The sequence below is a fragment of the Phacochoerus africanus genome, chromosome 5 (assembly GCF_016906955.1).
Source record: "Phacochoerus africanus isolate WHEZ1 chromosome 5, ROS_Pafr_v1, whole genome shotgun sequence".
Lineage (NCBI taxonomy): Eukaryota > Metazoa > Chordata > Mammalia > Artiodactyla > Suidae > Phacochoerus > Phacochoerus africanus.
In genome coordinates, this window is record NC_062548.1 from 106,738,880 (window position 1) to 106,755,068 (window position 16,189).

At 41.0% G+C, this 16,189-nt stretch overlaps 1 protein-coding gene across 4 annotated transcripts in view; it reads right to left on the reverse strand.

The window, feature by feature from the left end:
• Positions 1-241: 241 nt before the first annotated feature.
• RMDN2 (regulator of microtubule dynamics 2) overlaps positions 242-16,189 on the reverse strand; it is a 71,836-nt gene continuing 55,888 nt past the window's right edge. For all 4 annotated transcript variants that reach the window (XM_047782264.1, XM_047782267.1, XM_047782265.1 and 1 more), the window contains exons 8-11: positions 15,015-15,113; positions 13,576-13,629; positions 13,408-13,488; positions 242-817 (exon numbers count right to left, since the gene is read on the reverse strand). In XM_047782264.1, the coding sequence (XP_047638220.1) occupies positions 764-817; positions 13,408-13,488; positions 13,576-13,629; positions 15,015-15,113 (288 nt within the window). In that variant the 3' untranslated portion in view covers positions 242-763. The remainder of the gene's footprint in view (positions 818-13,407; positions 13,489-13,575; positions 13,630-15,014; positions 15,114-16,189) is intronic.

Genomic DNA, 16,189 nt, shown 5'->3' on the forward strand with positions numbered 1-16,189 from the left:
TGGACATAGTGTTTTGTAAAAAATAATGCTGTTATGAACATCTGTGCATAAATATAATTTTCTCTTTAAGATTATTTTCATAAAATTAAATTATAAAAGTTTATATATTTTTAAGGCTCTAGGTACATTTTACCAAATGTTTGTGTCAAAATGCCCTCCCAGCAGCAGTGTATGAGAATGGTCCACCTCATGGCATCACTGCCAGCATCTTGAAAGAAAAAAAAAAAATCCTTGCTAACTTGATGGTAAAACAGTATCTTACTGTAATCTTCTTCACATTTCTCTTAGTAGTAGTTATATCCCTCCCCCTTTTTTTTCCTCTCCAATCAACCACTTGTTCATGTCCTTGGTCTACTTTTTCCCATTCTTCATCCACATTAATGAATTTTTCTTTTTTTTTGGTAAAGTCTCCATTGAAGCAGCAATAAAACACTCACTAGGTTTCATTTTATTTAACTGATTTAAATATTTTATTTAAAGAAATATTCTGAAGACTATAGTTCATTAATAGGAAAAATAAAAAGCATACATATTTAAAGATCATTTTGTACTGACATCATAAGAAAGAGATTTCTCCAAATAACATGATTAGTTTTGTAGTGCTACTAGTGGAATGCATTCTGCAGAAACATACTTTTACCTTCAAATATGAGCACATTACCTTTACATCAAAAAAGAAAAAAGCATAATAAAAAACCACGACTTTGCTTAGTTTAAATTTTAGTAGACCACATCTGATTTGTTGAAGAGCAAGTTCTTTTATTTACCTCTTCAAAGAAGTACTTATTTTTTTCACCTCTTTCTGTGCATCTTTATCCTATAAAGAAAATACAAATATATAACAAAATTTCACACATTCATCCTGATACTCTAGGCACTCTGAAATAGACTTTTGTTGAATGAGGGGATCCTTTGTGAAGGACTATTACAAAGAAACTGCATTTCTTAGGACTAGGCATGATTCAGATCTCTGAGAACATAAATGACGTGCAGAGAGATTTCCAGGCTCCAGGTGGTCTGGAGTGGTAGATACAGGAAGGGAGGCCTTTCTACAAAAGCTGACACACAGGATCCATCAGTGTGTTAATGGTAACACTGCTTTCTTCTTCAACTATAACATGTGGAAGAAATCCTAGCCCTAGCAGCAGAATTGGAAGAAATCTGACATTCGTCTGTAAGATCCAGACAAGATTCCAATGTAAGATCCAAACTACCTACCTTATCAGGTAGTTTATATTTAAAATTAAAATCATGCTGTGGCGCAGCAGAAATGACTCTAGTATCCATGAGGAAATGAATCTAGTATCCATGGACTAGTATCCATGAGGATGCAGACTCTATCCCTGGCCTTGCTCAGTAGGTCAAGGATGCAGCATTGCCATGAGCTGTGGTGTAGGTCACAGATGCAGCTGGGATGTGGTATTGCTGTGGCTGTGGTGTAGCCAGCTAGCCTGGGAACCTCCATATGCCATACCTGTGGCCCTAAAAAAGAAAAAAAAATCACGTAATTTGTGATTCTAATTTGATGTAATACGATTCTACATGCATTGTTACTTCCTTAAAACAAATCTGGAAGTTAGGAAGAGTGGAAATAAATTCAAATGGTAGGGTACTCTCATGCATTTTTGTGTTTAATAAATACCTACTGAGCACCTATCAGAAAGGGGTGAAGGAATGTAACACATTTAAAATAAACAGATGATGGAGTTCCCATCATGGTGCAATGGTTAACGAATCCGACTAGGAACCATGAGGTAGTGGGTTTGGTCCCTGGCCTTGCTCAGTGGGTTAAGGATCTGGCGTTGCTGTGAGCTGTGGTGTAGGTTGCAGACTAGGCTCGGATCCTGCGTTGCTGTGGCTCTGGCGTAGGCCGGCAGCTACAGCTCCGACTCCACCCCTAGCCTAGGAACCTCCATATGCCATAGGAGCGGCCCTAGAAAAGGCAAAAAGACAAAAATAAATAAATAAATAAAATAAAATAGATGAAGAAAAATAGTCCAAGTATATTTTGGACGCAGCTGTCAGCTATTTTTTTTTTTAATTGGAAGTTCTTCAATAATTTTACTCCTAAACATTAATAAACTGATTCTGGAGGGATCAGGAGCTTGGGGTTATCAGATACAACTTAGAATAGATTTACAAGGAGATCCTGCTGAGTAGCATTGAGAACTATGTCTAGATACTCATGTTGCAACAGAACAAAGGGTGGGGGATAACTTGAAAGTTATGTAAGGATAACTTGATCCCCTTGCTGTACAGTGGGAAAATAAAAGACAAAAAAAACCTGATTGTTCCAGTATCTGATTAACTAGAAGTCTACATTCTAGTGAACCAATATTTTTGAAGGCTGTGAAAAAATATGGTTAATGAATCTAGGATAGTAATGTACTATTTAAAAGAACCTCTAAAGCCATATGTCATCTTTGTAGTTGTAATCCTAGGCCTAGCTCAGTGCCTGGCACCTAGGAGTCCCTAAATAAATGCCTGTTAAATAAGTAGTTAGACACTGGAGCTTGGTAACCATTTCCCAAATCCAGGAACCAATTTCTTACATAGGAATGACATAGATGAGAGAATTATTTTAGTTAGACGCCTAAAGAAGTGAATATGCTCAAACTACAATGAAAAATTTAAAATGAAGATCACAGCTTAGCAATATTTGCACTCAGGAACCACAAAGAACTTATTCAACTCCCACCCCAATCCGGCTGCCAATACACACACACACACACACACACACACACACACACCTCCCACTTTACCTTCTTCCCAGGGCTTCCACACAAGTCTTTAATTAATTTACTTTTTAATGGATAGAGATCACTGGCAGGGCCTTTTAGCTTAAAAAAAAACCACACACCAACTGAAACCATCACCTCCAGTCATGCTTTCCTCTGTCACCATCTACAATGCATGCCCTTCAGACCATTCATCCTCTGCAGTGCTCACCTTGACACCCCAAAGACTGCTCCTTTGTGCTTTCTCTTCCCTGACTCAACCTCCCACTTCTCTCCTTCTTCTCAGAGTTCCCTGGAGCTCCTGTTAGGCAACTTTTTTTTTTTTTCTTTTTTAGGACCGCAGGTGTGGCATACGAAGGTTCCCAGGCTAGGGGCAGAACTGGAGCTACAGCTGCAGGCCTACACCACAGCCACAGCAACTCAGGATCCGAGCCACGTCTGCGACCTACACTACAGTTTACAGCAATGCCAGATCCTTAACCCACTGAGTGAGGCCAGGGATGAAACCTGCACCCTCAAGGATACTGGTGGGATTTGTTTTCGCTGTACCACAGTGGGAAATCCAGGAGGCTTGTTTTTGAAGTCATTTTTTAATAACTAGCAATGTATTAGCTAAGAGAGTACTTGGAGGAGGCTCGGGAAGAGAACGACGGAATGGTTAGAGCCAATAGTAGAGGATAACTGCCCTCCACCATTTCCTATAGCTGTTAACAAATTCCCAGTCATTCTCTCTTCATTTTTACTTCACTCTATGACTTTGGTGCCTTGGTCTCTCTCTCCACACCGTGTTCCGCCACCACTCTTGGAGTCTTCACTGCGCCCATGGGCCCTGTATCCCAGCCTTTTAGAAAGTTGCCTCCTCATCACTAATGCCCTCTACATAACCCCCATGAGCATATCCTGGGCTGTGTTGAACCTAAAACTGCTCCACCTCTGAAATAGGCATCCTGTTCTCCAAATACAACGGTCTATCTTTTGGGGTCATTTATCCAATTACTCTTTTTTTAATAATGATTTTTATTTTTTCCATTATAGCTGATTTACAGTGTTCTGTCAATTTTCTGTTGCATAGCAAGGTGACCCAGTCACACATACATGTATACATTCTTTTTGCTCACATTATCCAATTACTCTCAATACACCAATTTTCCAACTTGGACAAGTTCACTGAGCGACTTTTTCCCTTTTTGTTCTCTATCAGCTCTCTATCAGTTGACTCATTTTCTGCCCACCATAGGTTCCACATCTGCTTACTCTGTTACTAAAAGACTGCAACCCTTTCCTCTCTCTGGGTCACCTACCCTTGTTCACTACAATTCCACAAATCCACAAACCTCTCAACTTCTCTATCTAGGCTGTGACAAAAGGAGGGGATTCTAAAGTGCTCTGGATCCCATTTTCTCTGGCTTCCTCATAACCTTATTCTATCAATTATCTCCCCACTCTCTAGCCTTTCTTGAACCCATCTTTCTTTGCTGGCTCTTTCTCACTATTCAAATACGCTCCTATATTTTCTGTCTAAAATAAAACTACTTCTCAATTCAAGCTCTGCTTTAACTCTTACCTTCCATGTCTCCTTTCTCCCCATCAAATTACTGGAAGGATGTCTACACATACTGACTGGTTTTCTCTCCTCTAGTGCTCTGCACTGTCTCCATCTCTACTGTTCTACTGAAATGGTCTGGATTAAGATCCCCAATGACACAGGCATCATTAACTTCATCTGCTTGTTCCAGTCCTGACTTCCCAAGAGTGTCTGACAGATCTGACCACTCACTACCCCTTGGATTCTGAGGCCTTGTCATCTCCGGTCTTTTATTTCAGTATCATTTGCAGGTTCCTTTCCCTCCTATTACATTGGAGTTTCTCAGGGTTGATCCTTTGCCCTCTACATTTCATGTACTACATAACCTCTCTATGTGGTTATTATTATTTAATATTATGCCAAATAATCACTTAGTGGATCTGAAAATCTCTCACACACACAAACTCAAAATGTCCAAAACTGAACTTGCCCTCTCTACCAAATCTGCTTCTCCAATATTTCCTGTGTTTGCAAAGGGTACCTCCATCTACCCTAGTCAGTTTTCCAAGCCAGAAACCAAGATGTCATTCTCGAGTCCTCTATCTCCTGGATACTCAATCTCCAAGTCTTGCAGAGAATACCACCTATAAATCTGTTCAGTGTGTCTTCTCCTCTGCATGCCTTACTGCCATCATCTTTGTCAAGGTCATGTCAGTGTCAATGCAGTAGTTACCAGCGTGGTATTCTAATTTCCAGTTCTGGTCCCCTCCAATCCAAGTCAGTCTCCACATGGTTGCTATCGCGTCTTCCTAAAAATCTCATTGTGTTACATGTTGCTTAAGATGCTCAAACACATTTTCTCTTGCCTTTAAGGAGAAAGCATATAAGCCTCTCATCCCTCTCTCAAGAACTCAACATTTCAGCCATACTGTACTCTTGATTCAGTGCTTTTATATATCCTATTTCTTAACCCCAAGCCTTTGTTCTCTAGTACTTCATAAAGTATGGTGTGTTTACCACCTGCATCAGTATTACCTGAGATATCTGAATCACTTATAAAATGTTTATTTGTCCATGTTTCCATTCACCCTTGCTATGTGGATACACATTTTAACACCAAAAGAATAATCAGAACACATTATTTTGTATTCTATTTTATTTTCAGTTACATTAAAAGCTGTTTTGGAGTTCCCTTCTGGATCAGTGGGTTAAGGACCCAGTGTTGTCACTGCAGCAGGTTGGGTTGCTGCTATGGCACGGGTTTGATCCCTGGCTTGGAACCTCCACATGTTGCAGGTGCAGGCAAAAAAAAGAGTTGTTTTCTGATTGAACAAATTCTTTGTAAACATGCTTAGAGCTGCATTATTAAAAAAAAAAACTGATCAACTTGATCAACAGTGATATTAGTAAAGGAAAAATGCCCCACTTAGCATAAAATTTTATGATTTTTAAAGACAAATATCCATGTATTAAATTTTTCACCAGTAACTTTACTAATCTAATCTACTGAAGAGGGATTATCTCATTGTTTATTATATCTTATGAAATTCTGCATTCAGTGTTTCCAAAAATGTATCATAGTTGTGTATCTTTACATGACATTATTTTCAGTAATATGTCATTTGACAAAAGTCTGATTACATGTTGAACTGTGTACTAAAGGGTTCTTGATAGAGGGCTTTTCCCCCAGTATGAGTTTTCTTACATAAATTCCAGATGAAGGATTTTCTTTATTTCTTTTTTTTCTTTTTAGGGTCACACCCATGGCACATGGAGGTTCCCAGGCCAGAGGTCTAATCGGAGCTACAGCTGCTGGCCTACACCACAGCCACAGTAGTGTCAGATCCGAGCCGCGTCTTCGACTTACACCACAGCTTACAGCAACGCCAGATCCTTAACCCACTGAGTGAGGTCAGGGATCGAACCTGTACCCTCATGGTTCCTCGTCGGATTCATTTCCGTTGAGCCCCGATGGGAACTCCAGATGAAGGCATTCCTACATTGATTTGAGGCCTGAGAAATTCCCAAATGTGAGAGCTTTAGGCTAAGGTACATGTGATTACTTCATTCACAACACTGAGAGGATCTGATACAGTGAAAACCCTCATATGCCACTAAGTGTTGCTCTATGAGTAATGTGTTTCCCAGGTTTACTTCCTTGAATTGCTTCTCTGACATGAATTATCTGGTATTTCACAAATGGCTTCCTCCTCCTGGTAAAGACTTGCTGCTTCTGCTCCTGTCTGACTCTGAGATTTCTGTGCAGACCAAGGCTTGAGCTTTGGCTGAAGGCTGTAGGGTTTCTCTCCTGTGTGGTTTCTCCTCTCTGGTGTCTCTAAAGGTCACAGCTGAGGCTGAAGGTTCTTCCACGTTTGTTATATCCCAAGGGTTCCTCTCCAGTGTACACTGTTTCCTGATGGCTAAGGACAGAGCCTGGACTGAAGGCTTTACCACAGAGATGATATTCATGTGGTTTCTCTGCAGTGTGAATGTACTCATGTCATCTGAAGGATGATTTATTACTGGATACATTTCCATAATGAGTACAAAGGGTTCTTCTCTTGTGTGAGTTAACACAGGTTGGGTCAGTGTTGAACTGTGAGTGAATAGTTTCCCATTATTACTATATTCAAGGAGCTTCTGTCTAGTGTGAAATCTCTGCCACTGAGGAGATGGGAGGCTGCTAAAGGTCTGCCTACATCTCTTTGTTCTTCTGCGTAAGAATTCGATGGGGTCACTCAGGGAAGTAATCACGTTGGTTACATTCAGAGGGTGTGTTACTCTCCAGCAGTACAGAAATTTCCTCTCCTGCAGCATGTCCACTGCATAGCTATCTGATTAATTTTGATGTCTCCATTATGTTTCAAGCACACGATATATGACCATATTTATGCAAATGTTCTCTTACAAGAACCCAAGTTGTGGTTTGGAGCTCAAGTTACTCCTTTCTTCCTCAGATTCAAACTATGCAAACCCTCTTGCTAAGACAGCACACTTTTTATCACCTCAAACTGAAGTCATTTGATTTTGCTGCATTTCTCACCCCACTCACGGATGGATTCCAACATAGAGGAACAAAACTCACCCTCCTGACATGCATGACATCAGATGGCTCCTCCCTATGCGGAAGTGATGTCCTAGCTCACATGTTCATAAGGCTTTCCAGTTTAGACTCTGGCCTTGGGGACGTCTTCTTCCTCTCCCATCATCCAGCTCTTCTCCTTGCACCACTGGGAAGTCACATCTGGTTTTCAGAGATCACACCCCAGGGAGACCTGACATCTGATGTTCTCCAGCATTGCCTCCCTGTACAGGTTCCCCTGAGCGAGTCCAGCAGTCCCACTCTTCCAGAGTAAAGTCCACAGCTATGACCTCAAACGTCATCATTTCCTGTGGCTGCAATGCCAAGAACAACCACCACCTGCCTTCCTCTTGTTTTCTCCCCGAGGGACAGTCCGAGCACTAAGCCGGTGGAACAGAATCCAATGGGCAGAAACTGGAGTGAAATCACATTGATAGTGCAGTTGCTATCACCACACTCTGCAGCTCAGAGCATCTTTCTCTCTCCAGAAAAAGGCCAGGAACTTGTATTTTTACTATGTGCCCAACCCCCAAGAAAGTCTTAAAGGTTTAAAACACTAGGTCTAAATTCTAATTTCCTTAGAATCTCAGGTTACCTATTAAAACCTCAGGAAGGCCTTTCTAGGTCCCTGATCCAGGTTGCAACCCATTTTATTTTCACTTCCATAACACTCATTGCACTTTATTGCTATTACCTGTTCAGGGTCTGCCTTCCTCACTAGACTACAGAATTCACCGTGCAAAGACAGGATCTGTTTTTTTCTCATTGTATCCCAAGCCTCTGGCAGAGCACCCCTGTATTTGTAATATAAATGAGTAAAGGTAATCTTTCTCATTCACGCAAACACACATATTAAAAAAATATAGATTTATTTGATCTGAAAGTGCCAGAAAATACTACATTTTCAGAAAATACATCAATGGTCTCTGCTAAAGACTTTGGATAAATGAAAGAGAATTCTTTCTTTTTTTTTTTGTCTTTTTGCCATTTCTTGGGCCGCTCCCACGGCATATGGAGGTTCCCAGGCTAGGGGTCGAATTGGAGCTGTAGCTGCCAGCCTACACCAGAGCCACAGCAATGCGGGATCCGAGCCGCGTCTGCGACCTACACCACAGCTCACGGCAATGCCGATCGTTAACCCACTGAGCAAGGGCAGGGATCGAACCCGCAACCTCATGGTTCCTAGTCAGATTCGTTAACCACTGCGCCACGACAGGAACTCCGCAAGAGAATTATTTCTATTAAATCATTATACGCCCAGCATTTGGGTAATGATTTATCAAATATCAATTTTACCAGACTGCATACTAGTTAAAAATGACCAATACCAAACTGATACAATAAAGATCAAGGAAGACTACAAAACTTCTTTAAGATGTTATTAAGATCAACTTAAAGAATACAGCTAAAGCCATTATATATTGAGAAAGCTTAAGAAATAATATATGTCGAATATACATGAATAGAAGGTAAGAGCCAAAATAATGGAAATAGGAAAGTGTAAACAGAGTAACACTTCCAGCTTACAATTCATAAAATGTTTGTTCAGAAATAAATTTAAACCAGAAAGAAATAGGCAAATAAGAATTTCTAACAAATGAGACTCTCGACACAACATTGCTGGATTTCAGGAACAGACCCACCCACCCCTCGGATCTGCAGCCTTCCTAGAACTGAAGACAGGATCAACATTTGTGGACTAATTATATTTTCTAAACTTATTTAGCCCATATCTTAGTTAAGATAATCAAATATGAGGTCTTAAATAAGATAGAACATTTAGAGTAGGATTGGGATTTTATTACTAAGAGTGGTTATTAAGGAGATTGATGATTCTCAATCTGAAGCAGAGGTTAGAAATGCAGCCCAGGACTTTAAACTACAGGTAACCTCAAGACAAAATCATGCCACATGCTAAATATGAAGTTTTTTACCTTCTGCCCTCCTACAGAGTTCTCTCCTTCCTGTGTTATTGGTACATTGTGGTTATTATCCTGTAAGAGTTTGTCTTAGAAGAGTAATTCATATCACTTCAAAATACTACAGCAATTTTAAGTTTTTTTTTTGTTTACCAGATTAGCACATCCCTCATTGTAAAATGAAATTTTACATGATGCTTTTTATATTTGCATCAGACTCCAGGTCAGTAACTTGGATACTCCCTTCAGGCAAACACTTTTGGGCTGCCGGGGTCATCATCATTTCACTCAGCAATCATTCTCGTACTGACTTAGACAAGGGAATCCTTCTTATTTATTTATTTATATTTAAAGGAATATTTCTCAGGACCTGAGATTACCTTTCTAGGGTCAAGAAAAGTCCACATGAATAATAAAATACTGTAATTTCAGATTCTGGAAATGTAAAGCTGCTTACATGCACGAATCTGAGCTCTAGAGACCTAATGGCTGACATTCCCAATGTTAAGTGCAGGGTGATGAGCTCCAAGCTCGCTGACAGGGACAGAGTTCATGTTCACAATTGACTGTGATGCCAGGACGAGGGTACAAGTGCTCCGCAAAGAAGCACATATATCACACAAGTTCACAGGAGGGAGAGAAAACCAATGGCTCAATTGCCTTTGCTGTAGTGAATGCCAATGCCATATATTTTGGAAATGAATAAATGGGTCAGCAAAATCACTAATGGGGTATACTTCAATTTGGAAAAAACTGTACAGTCAGGGGGTACCACAGACAACTTATCTCATCTTCTTTTCTTTTCTTTTTTTTCTTTTTCTTTTCTTTTTTTTTGTCTTTTTGCATTTTATAGGGCCACTCCCTCGGCATATGGACTTTCCAGGCTAGGGGTCTAATCAGAACGGTAGCCATTGGCCTACGCCACAGCCACAGCAATGCCAGATCCGAGCCAAGTTACAACCTACACCATAGCTCATGGCAATGCCGGATTGTTAACCCACTGAGCGAGGCCAGGGATCGAACCTGCAACCTCATGGTTCCTAGTCAGATTCGTTAACCACTGCGCCACAATGGGAACTCCTACCTCATCTTATTTTCTAATTGAAAAAGAAATTGAGATATTCCTGACAGTACATTAACCACTTAGGAAAAAAAAAAAACATTTCTAGGAATACAAACAGAAACATCACTGGAAAAAAATAAGTAATGTTGGAAATACTTGCTAATGCTGTTTTGCTTATTACCTAGATATTTCCACACCATCCAGCTTTCTTAGTTATATTTATTACCAGGCCTATTTATTATTACTATTAGAACTATAATTTTTATTTGTATGGTATTAATCTTTTGAGTCTCCGCACTAATACTTACTGAGTCCTTGTTATATGCCAGATACTATATTTGGCACTAGAAAGAGAAGGGAATGAAACACACTTGGTTGTTACTTTCACGAAACAATCACACAAATAATTATATAATCACAACTGTGCAAAATGACATGAAGCAGAGTATGAGGTACTGTCTGGGAGTGCCAAGAAAATCTTTCCTGAAGAAATGATGTTTATGCTAAGGCTTGAAGGATCAGTAGAAATAAAGCTGGTGAAGAGAATGGAGGGTTTGAGGGGAATGTTTCAAAAAGAGAACCATGTGTCCCAAAGGTGCAAGGTAGGAAAGAACACGGTGCAGAGGAGGAGAGAGGAGAACATAGGAAGCTTGAGAGGTTGGTAGGAGCTAGATCAGAGCCCTTGACAGGCATGCTAAAACTTCTGAACCTCATCCTGAAAGCCAAGAGTTTTCAAGCAGGGAAGAGACATTTGAGGTTGATGTTTAATCTGTGGCTTTGGCTGATACTGAGAGCCAAGAATGGCTAGACACGGGCCAAGAAGGTGAGAGGAGATCAGCACTGAGGCTTGCGTGATCGTGGCTCAGGTGAAAGAAGGTGATACCCTGCTTGGAGTGATGGCTGGAGAGAGAGAGAGAGCAGTTGGATGGCTCAAGGCATGTTTTAGAAGAACTCTAGGAACTTGGTGACTGGGCAGGTGCCTGGGTTGGGGGGCTGAGGGAGAAGGAGGTGTCAAGGATGACTCCCAGCTTTCTTAACTGGGCAATGGAGGTGCCACTTACTAAGAGGGGAGATGGAGGAAGAGCAGATGCAAAGGCCTGATGATGAGTGGAGTCTGAGATGTCTGTGATCATCCAAGTGGAGACGTAGGCAGGACACTGGATAATCAGGTCTAGAGCTCAGAGGAGAGGTCTAGGGATACAAACTTGAGGACTCCTGGGAGGGATGTAGCATTTGAAGCCACGGAGGAGGAGAGGTCTGGCAGGTAGGGAGGAGAAAAGGGGAGAGGAAACTTAGGGACCAAGGATCAAACCCTGGAGCTCCTCGGTATTAGCCCTCCTGTGAGAGCGCTAGATGTCATGCACAAACATTTGTGTATTAAATAGCCAGGCAGCACACCTTATTATCATACTGCATTTTGTTCTCATATTCTAATAAGAATGCAGAAATACTAAGTTTATTTATTTATTTATTTTAGGGCCCTACCAGCAGGGTATGGAAGTTCCCAGGCTAGGTGCTGAATCAGAACTGTAGCTGCCGACCTACACCAAAGCTACAGCAATGCCGGATCCTTAACCCACTGAGTGGGCTGGGGATCGAATCCACATCTTCATGGATACTAGTTGGGTTCCTTACTGCTGAGCTAAAACGGGAACTCCAGAGGCACTCACTTCAAAATGTAACCCAAACTAGCATCGTTCAGGAGAGACAAAAAAGACAGTAGGGTCCCAAAGACTAACACAGAGCAAGCAACCAGAGGGGCAAAATCTGTTTTCTGCTAAAAAAGTTACACGACTTGTCTTCTGGAGAAGAAGTGCTGCTTTGTACCTTCTATTAATGAATGTAACCAACTGAGGAATTTGAGTTAGAAAGATAATAAACCTACAGGAAATCCCAAACATGCAAGCAGGCCAAGCCCTCGTGCAGGTGGTTGCTGAAGAGCCCCGTGTAGTGACACAGCCATCCCTGAACCTGGAAGTTTGGGCAGGTCTTGTGTCGCTTCTTCTTTTCAGCCTTATTTCCCACTAGTGACCTGAACACTCCTTCCTTTCCAGGCAAACAAACTTGCTTTTCCACCTCTGTGCCTTTGTTCATGACCTGCCACGGGCTTCGCCCACACCTCCACATTCTATACATCTTTCAAAGTCCACCTCTGATGCTACCTGTTCTCTTCTAGGTGAAAGTAATTTCTCCCTATTTCGACAACCAATTATTTGTACCTCTCCTAGCACTTCCTATTCTCTGAGCTCCCATCATTTGGATGTAACTTTATGTTCCTCTCTAGGCTACAAGCTCCTGGAGGGCAGGAAGCATGTCTTACGTGTGTATGTTGCAGATCACAACAGACGCTGGGGACTGTATTGCTCCAACAGAGAAGAAGAGTACTTACTTCTGAGGCATCTTTTCAGTTGTGATTCACAGGATGATAGTGTTTATGTGGTATGAGAAGGGAGCAGAAAACACTGATCTGCTTCCTTTTGTTCCCACAATATTAGTATGTAGGAACACAGACTGAATTGTTAATGCTGTGAAATTCCTCAAACTTAAGAGGATATCAGAATTCTGAATTCATGGAAAAAAGGCAAGAAGCAATGTGACAGCTTCTTTTTCATTAATGATGTTCAAAGACTGAAGATGTTAATACATGTTTTTAATCTTCGTGGCCTTGGGCAGCCACAGCCTGCTGTGCACTGGGACTGACGATGGCTCTGCATGCTCCTGCTCTAAGGTGGGCAGCCTGCCTGCTCATTTGCTGCCTATCCCGGTTTAATCATCAGCTGCCCACAGTTATGCCATCCTCCATCCTTCCTGGCAGGGCTTATCCCACTCCCTGCTGGCTAACACCTAACGAGCACCAGCATGTTTAACTGCCAGCCCACAATCTGCATGCTCCCTAAAGATACAGGGGGTCTCCTGGTGAAGGGTTACCTACAGCAGTCTTTAAAACTTCACCGTACATGTTAAATCCAAGTCAAAATGTTTTAGGAAAGAAGAAAACTCCAGATATATTAAACCAGTTGTTCATACTGGAGGCTGGAATTGTACTAGTAAGAGCACTCCTTGTCACTGTGTGGACTTACCTCTTTGGTAACACAAGGAAGCAACACTGCCAAATTACAGAACTTCACAGCATCATCTGTTTGGTCCAGATCGATATAACACTAGAAATGAAAAATAATCAACATGAAGGGCAATCACATTTTTGTATCATGGATTCAAAGTGATCTTAAAACAATGATCTTCATTACCTTGGCCAAGAACATGTAATTGGACTTAGAAAAACCAGGGTGCAGTTCTTCGACCTGATTTTAAGAGAAAACAGAAAAGAGAATAACAGGGAAGTATTAAAACAACAAGTAAAGAAGATATAGTTCAATAAACTAAATATTAACCAAACTGCCCTAGGAATTTAGGTTGGTTGTCTCACATCTGAATCATTTTATCATTTCAAGTATCCTCTGAGTGGAAATACAGCTTTTGAGCTTATCCATTAAAGTGGAATAATTACTATGGTTATACAGTTTATAAAGCAATGAGATAGTTTAAGATTTTGGGATCCCTCTGTATAACATCTTCCTCACTTCCCTTTCTCTATTTTTTCTCTTTTTTCTTTCAGGGCCAAGACAATTGGTGATATATGCTCCCCAGGCCAGGTCCCTACATTTCACAATCTCTTCAGGAAACAAGAGTAGAGCGTGACCGGTATCCCATGGCAAGCATCCTTCACTACATTAATATTTGATTTCTTATGATTTCAACACATTCCATCTCAGCTGAATAATAACTGAGGTCCATCACATCAAGTACTTTTAAAGAAAAGACATGCTTAAAACAACAAGTTGAAGTAGCAGACCTCCCTTAAAGGTACTTTACTTCCCATCTACTAATGCCTTACGTACCAGTTCCTTTTCTTTATGTCTGGGAAATAAGAATTCTATCATGGGTACGGTGTTGATACTAGAGAGCTCTTTCTGGAACCTGAGCTAATCTTTGCATCAGAGCCAGGTTTTGCTCTTGCAAAGATCTTATACAAGGAAGCCCCTAACCTGACCTTAGCCCCCAACACAGAGGGATGCAGAATCCAAGAGAACAATACTTCAAAAAAAAAAAAGTTAAAAGGGAGTTCCTGCTGTGGCACAGTGGGAACGAATCTGACTAGTATCCATGAGGATGCAGGTTTGACCCTTGGCCTTACTCAGTGGGTTAAGGATCTGGTGTTGCGGTTAGCTGTGGTGTAGTCACAGATACCGCTTGGATCCTGCATTGCTGTGGCTATGATGTAGACCAGCAGCTGCAGCCCCGATTTGAACCCCTAGCCTGAGAACTTCCAAATGCAGCAAGGGTGGCCTTAAACCCCCCCCCCCCCCAAAAAAAAAACAAAACTGGTTCTAAATTAGCCTAATCCGGTATATAGGACCCAGTCTAATAATCAGGGCATGAATGCTTTTGCACATACTCACACGACCTGGAGAGCCACACCTGGATTTGGCAGTAAGGGCTGCCACACCTAAGACATGACCATGCTCTAAGAAATAGTTTGGATGTGCCAAAATGAGGACTTCATCTGGGGCTTTGGTTAGAGATCTACACACGGAGAAGAGAAATACTTCCTTGACAGCAAGGGCAGGAGAGACTGGTACAGATAGGAGCCAGTTTGACATTGAAATAATGGATAGATGAAATATACCTTAAGAAAATTTTGCAAAGCTTCTTGTACAGTTGAGGATGGTATTTTCCCAAACAGAGTAGCAGCCATTTTTTTCTCAATCCAGCTCAGTTTGGAGACCTGCAAATATAGAACATCACTCTTAGAGAGCTGTTCATCTTTTGAATAAATAACCTCTCCCCAGTTGGACGTGTGTGTGTGTGTGTGTGTATGTATGAGTGTGCATATCATACAACATATATAAATACATACCCATAAATTGTACATGAGGAGGTATCAACTTTATGGTACTACTATTTTGCCTTCCTGTTCATAATTCTAACAAACTATGAGCTCTAAAAGCACTAGCTACCAAACCAATTTGAAATACTCATAAGAAGGTTTGTGTCCAGTGTGAGATAGGGGAATGTGGTGAGGAATAACACTCATCCTGTTTGTTCACATGATTCTTGCTTTTGAGGTGACGCATAGTATTTCTTTGCAGAGTATGAGTAGCTAAAAGACGCTGCCTTTGCCCGCTTCCTGCCTACTCCATGCTGCCAGCCTGACCCAGAACGCAGCATCTCAGAAAGGTAAACAGAACAAAGATCCTCAACCCAGAAGAAGTATACAGCGAGGGCCCAGCATAAATATTTACAATTCAGGAGACTTTTTAAAAATTAAATCTCATATTACCGTTTGCTTTTTTGCTTTTTTCATTTTTCCCAAATATGAATAATAAATATATAACATAAAAGATTAAAAGGAATAAAAAATGAATATTTAAAAGGGTACCGTGCTCTCCCCAAAGTGCCTTCATTCCAATCCCATCTTCTAGGGTTCTAGACAGCCATTAACTCTATTTAAAAAAGTTATTCCAGGAGCTCCTGCTGTGGTGCAGTGGGTTAAAGACTCAGCATTGTCTCTATGGCAGCCTAGGTTCAGTCCCTGGCCCAGAGCAGTGGGTTAAGCATATGGCATTGCCGCAGCTGTGGTGTAGGTTGCAGCTATGCCTTGGATTCGATCCCTGGCCCAGAAACTTCCATATGCCATGGCCGTGGCCAAAAAGTTAAAAAAAAAATTATTTCATCAATATTTTATAGTAACTGTAAGTAGAGTATAAACTTTAAATATTGTGAATTACTATGTTGTATACCTGAAACTTACTGTATATCAATCATAGCTCAGTTAAAAACAAAGAGGTACAAACTACTCTG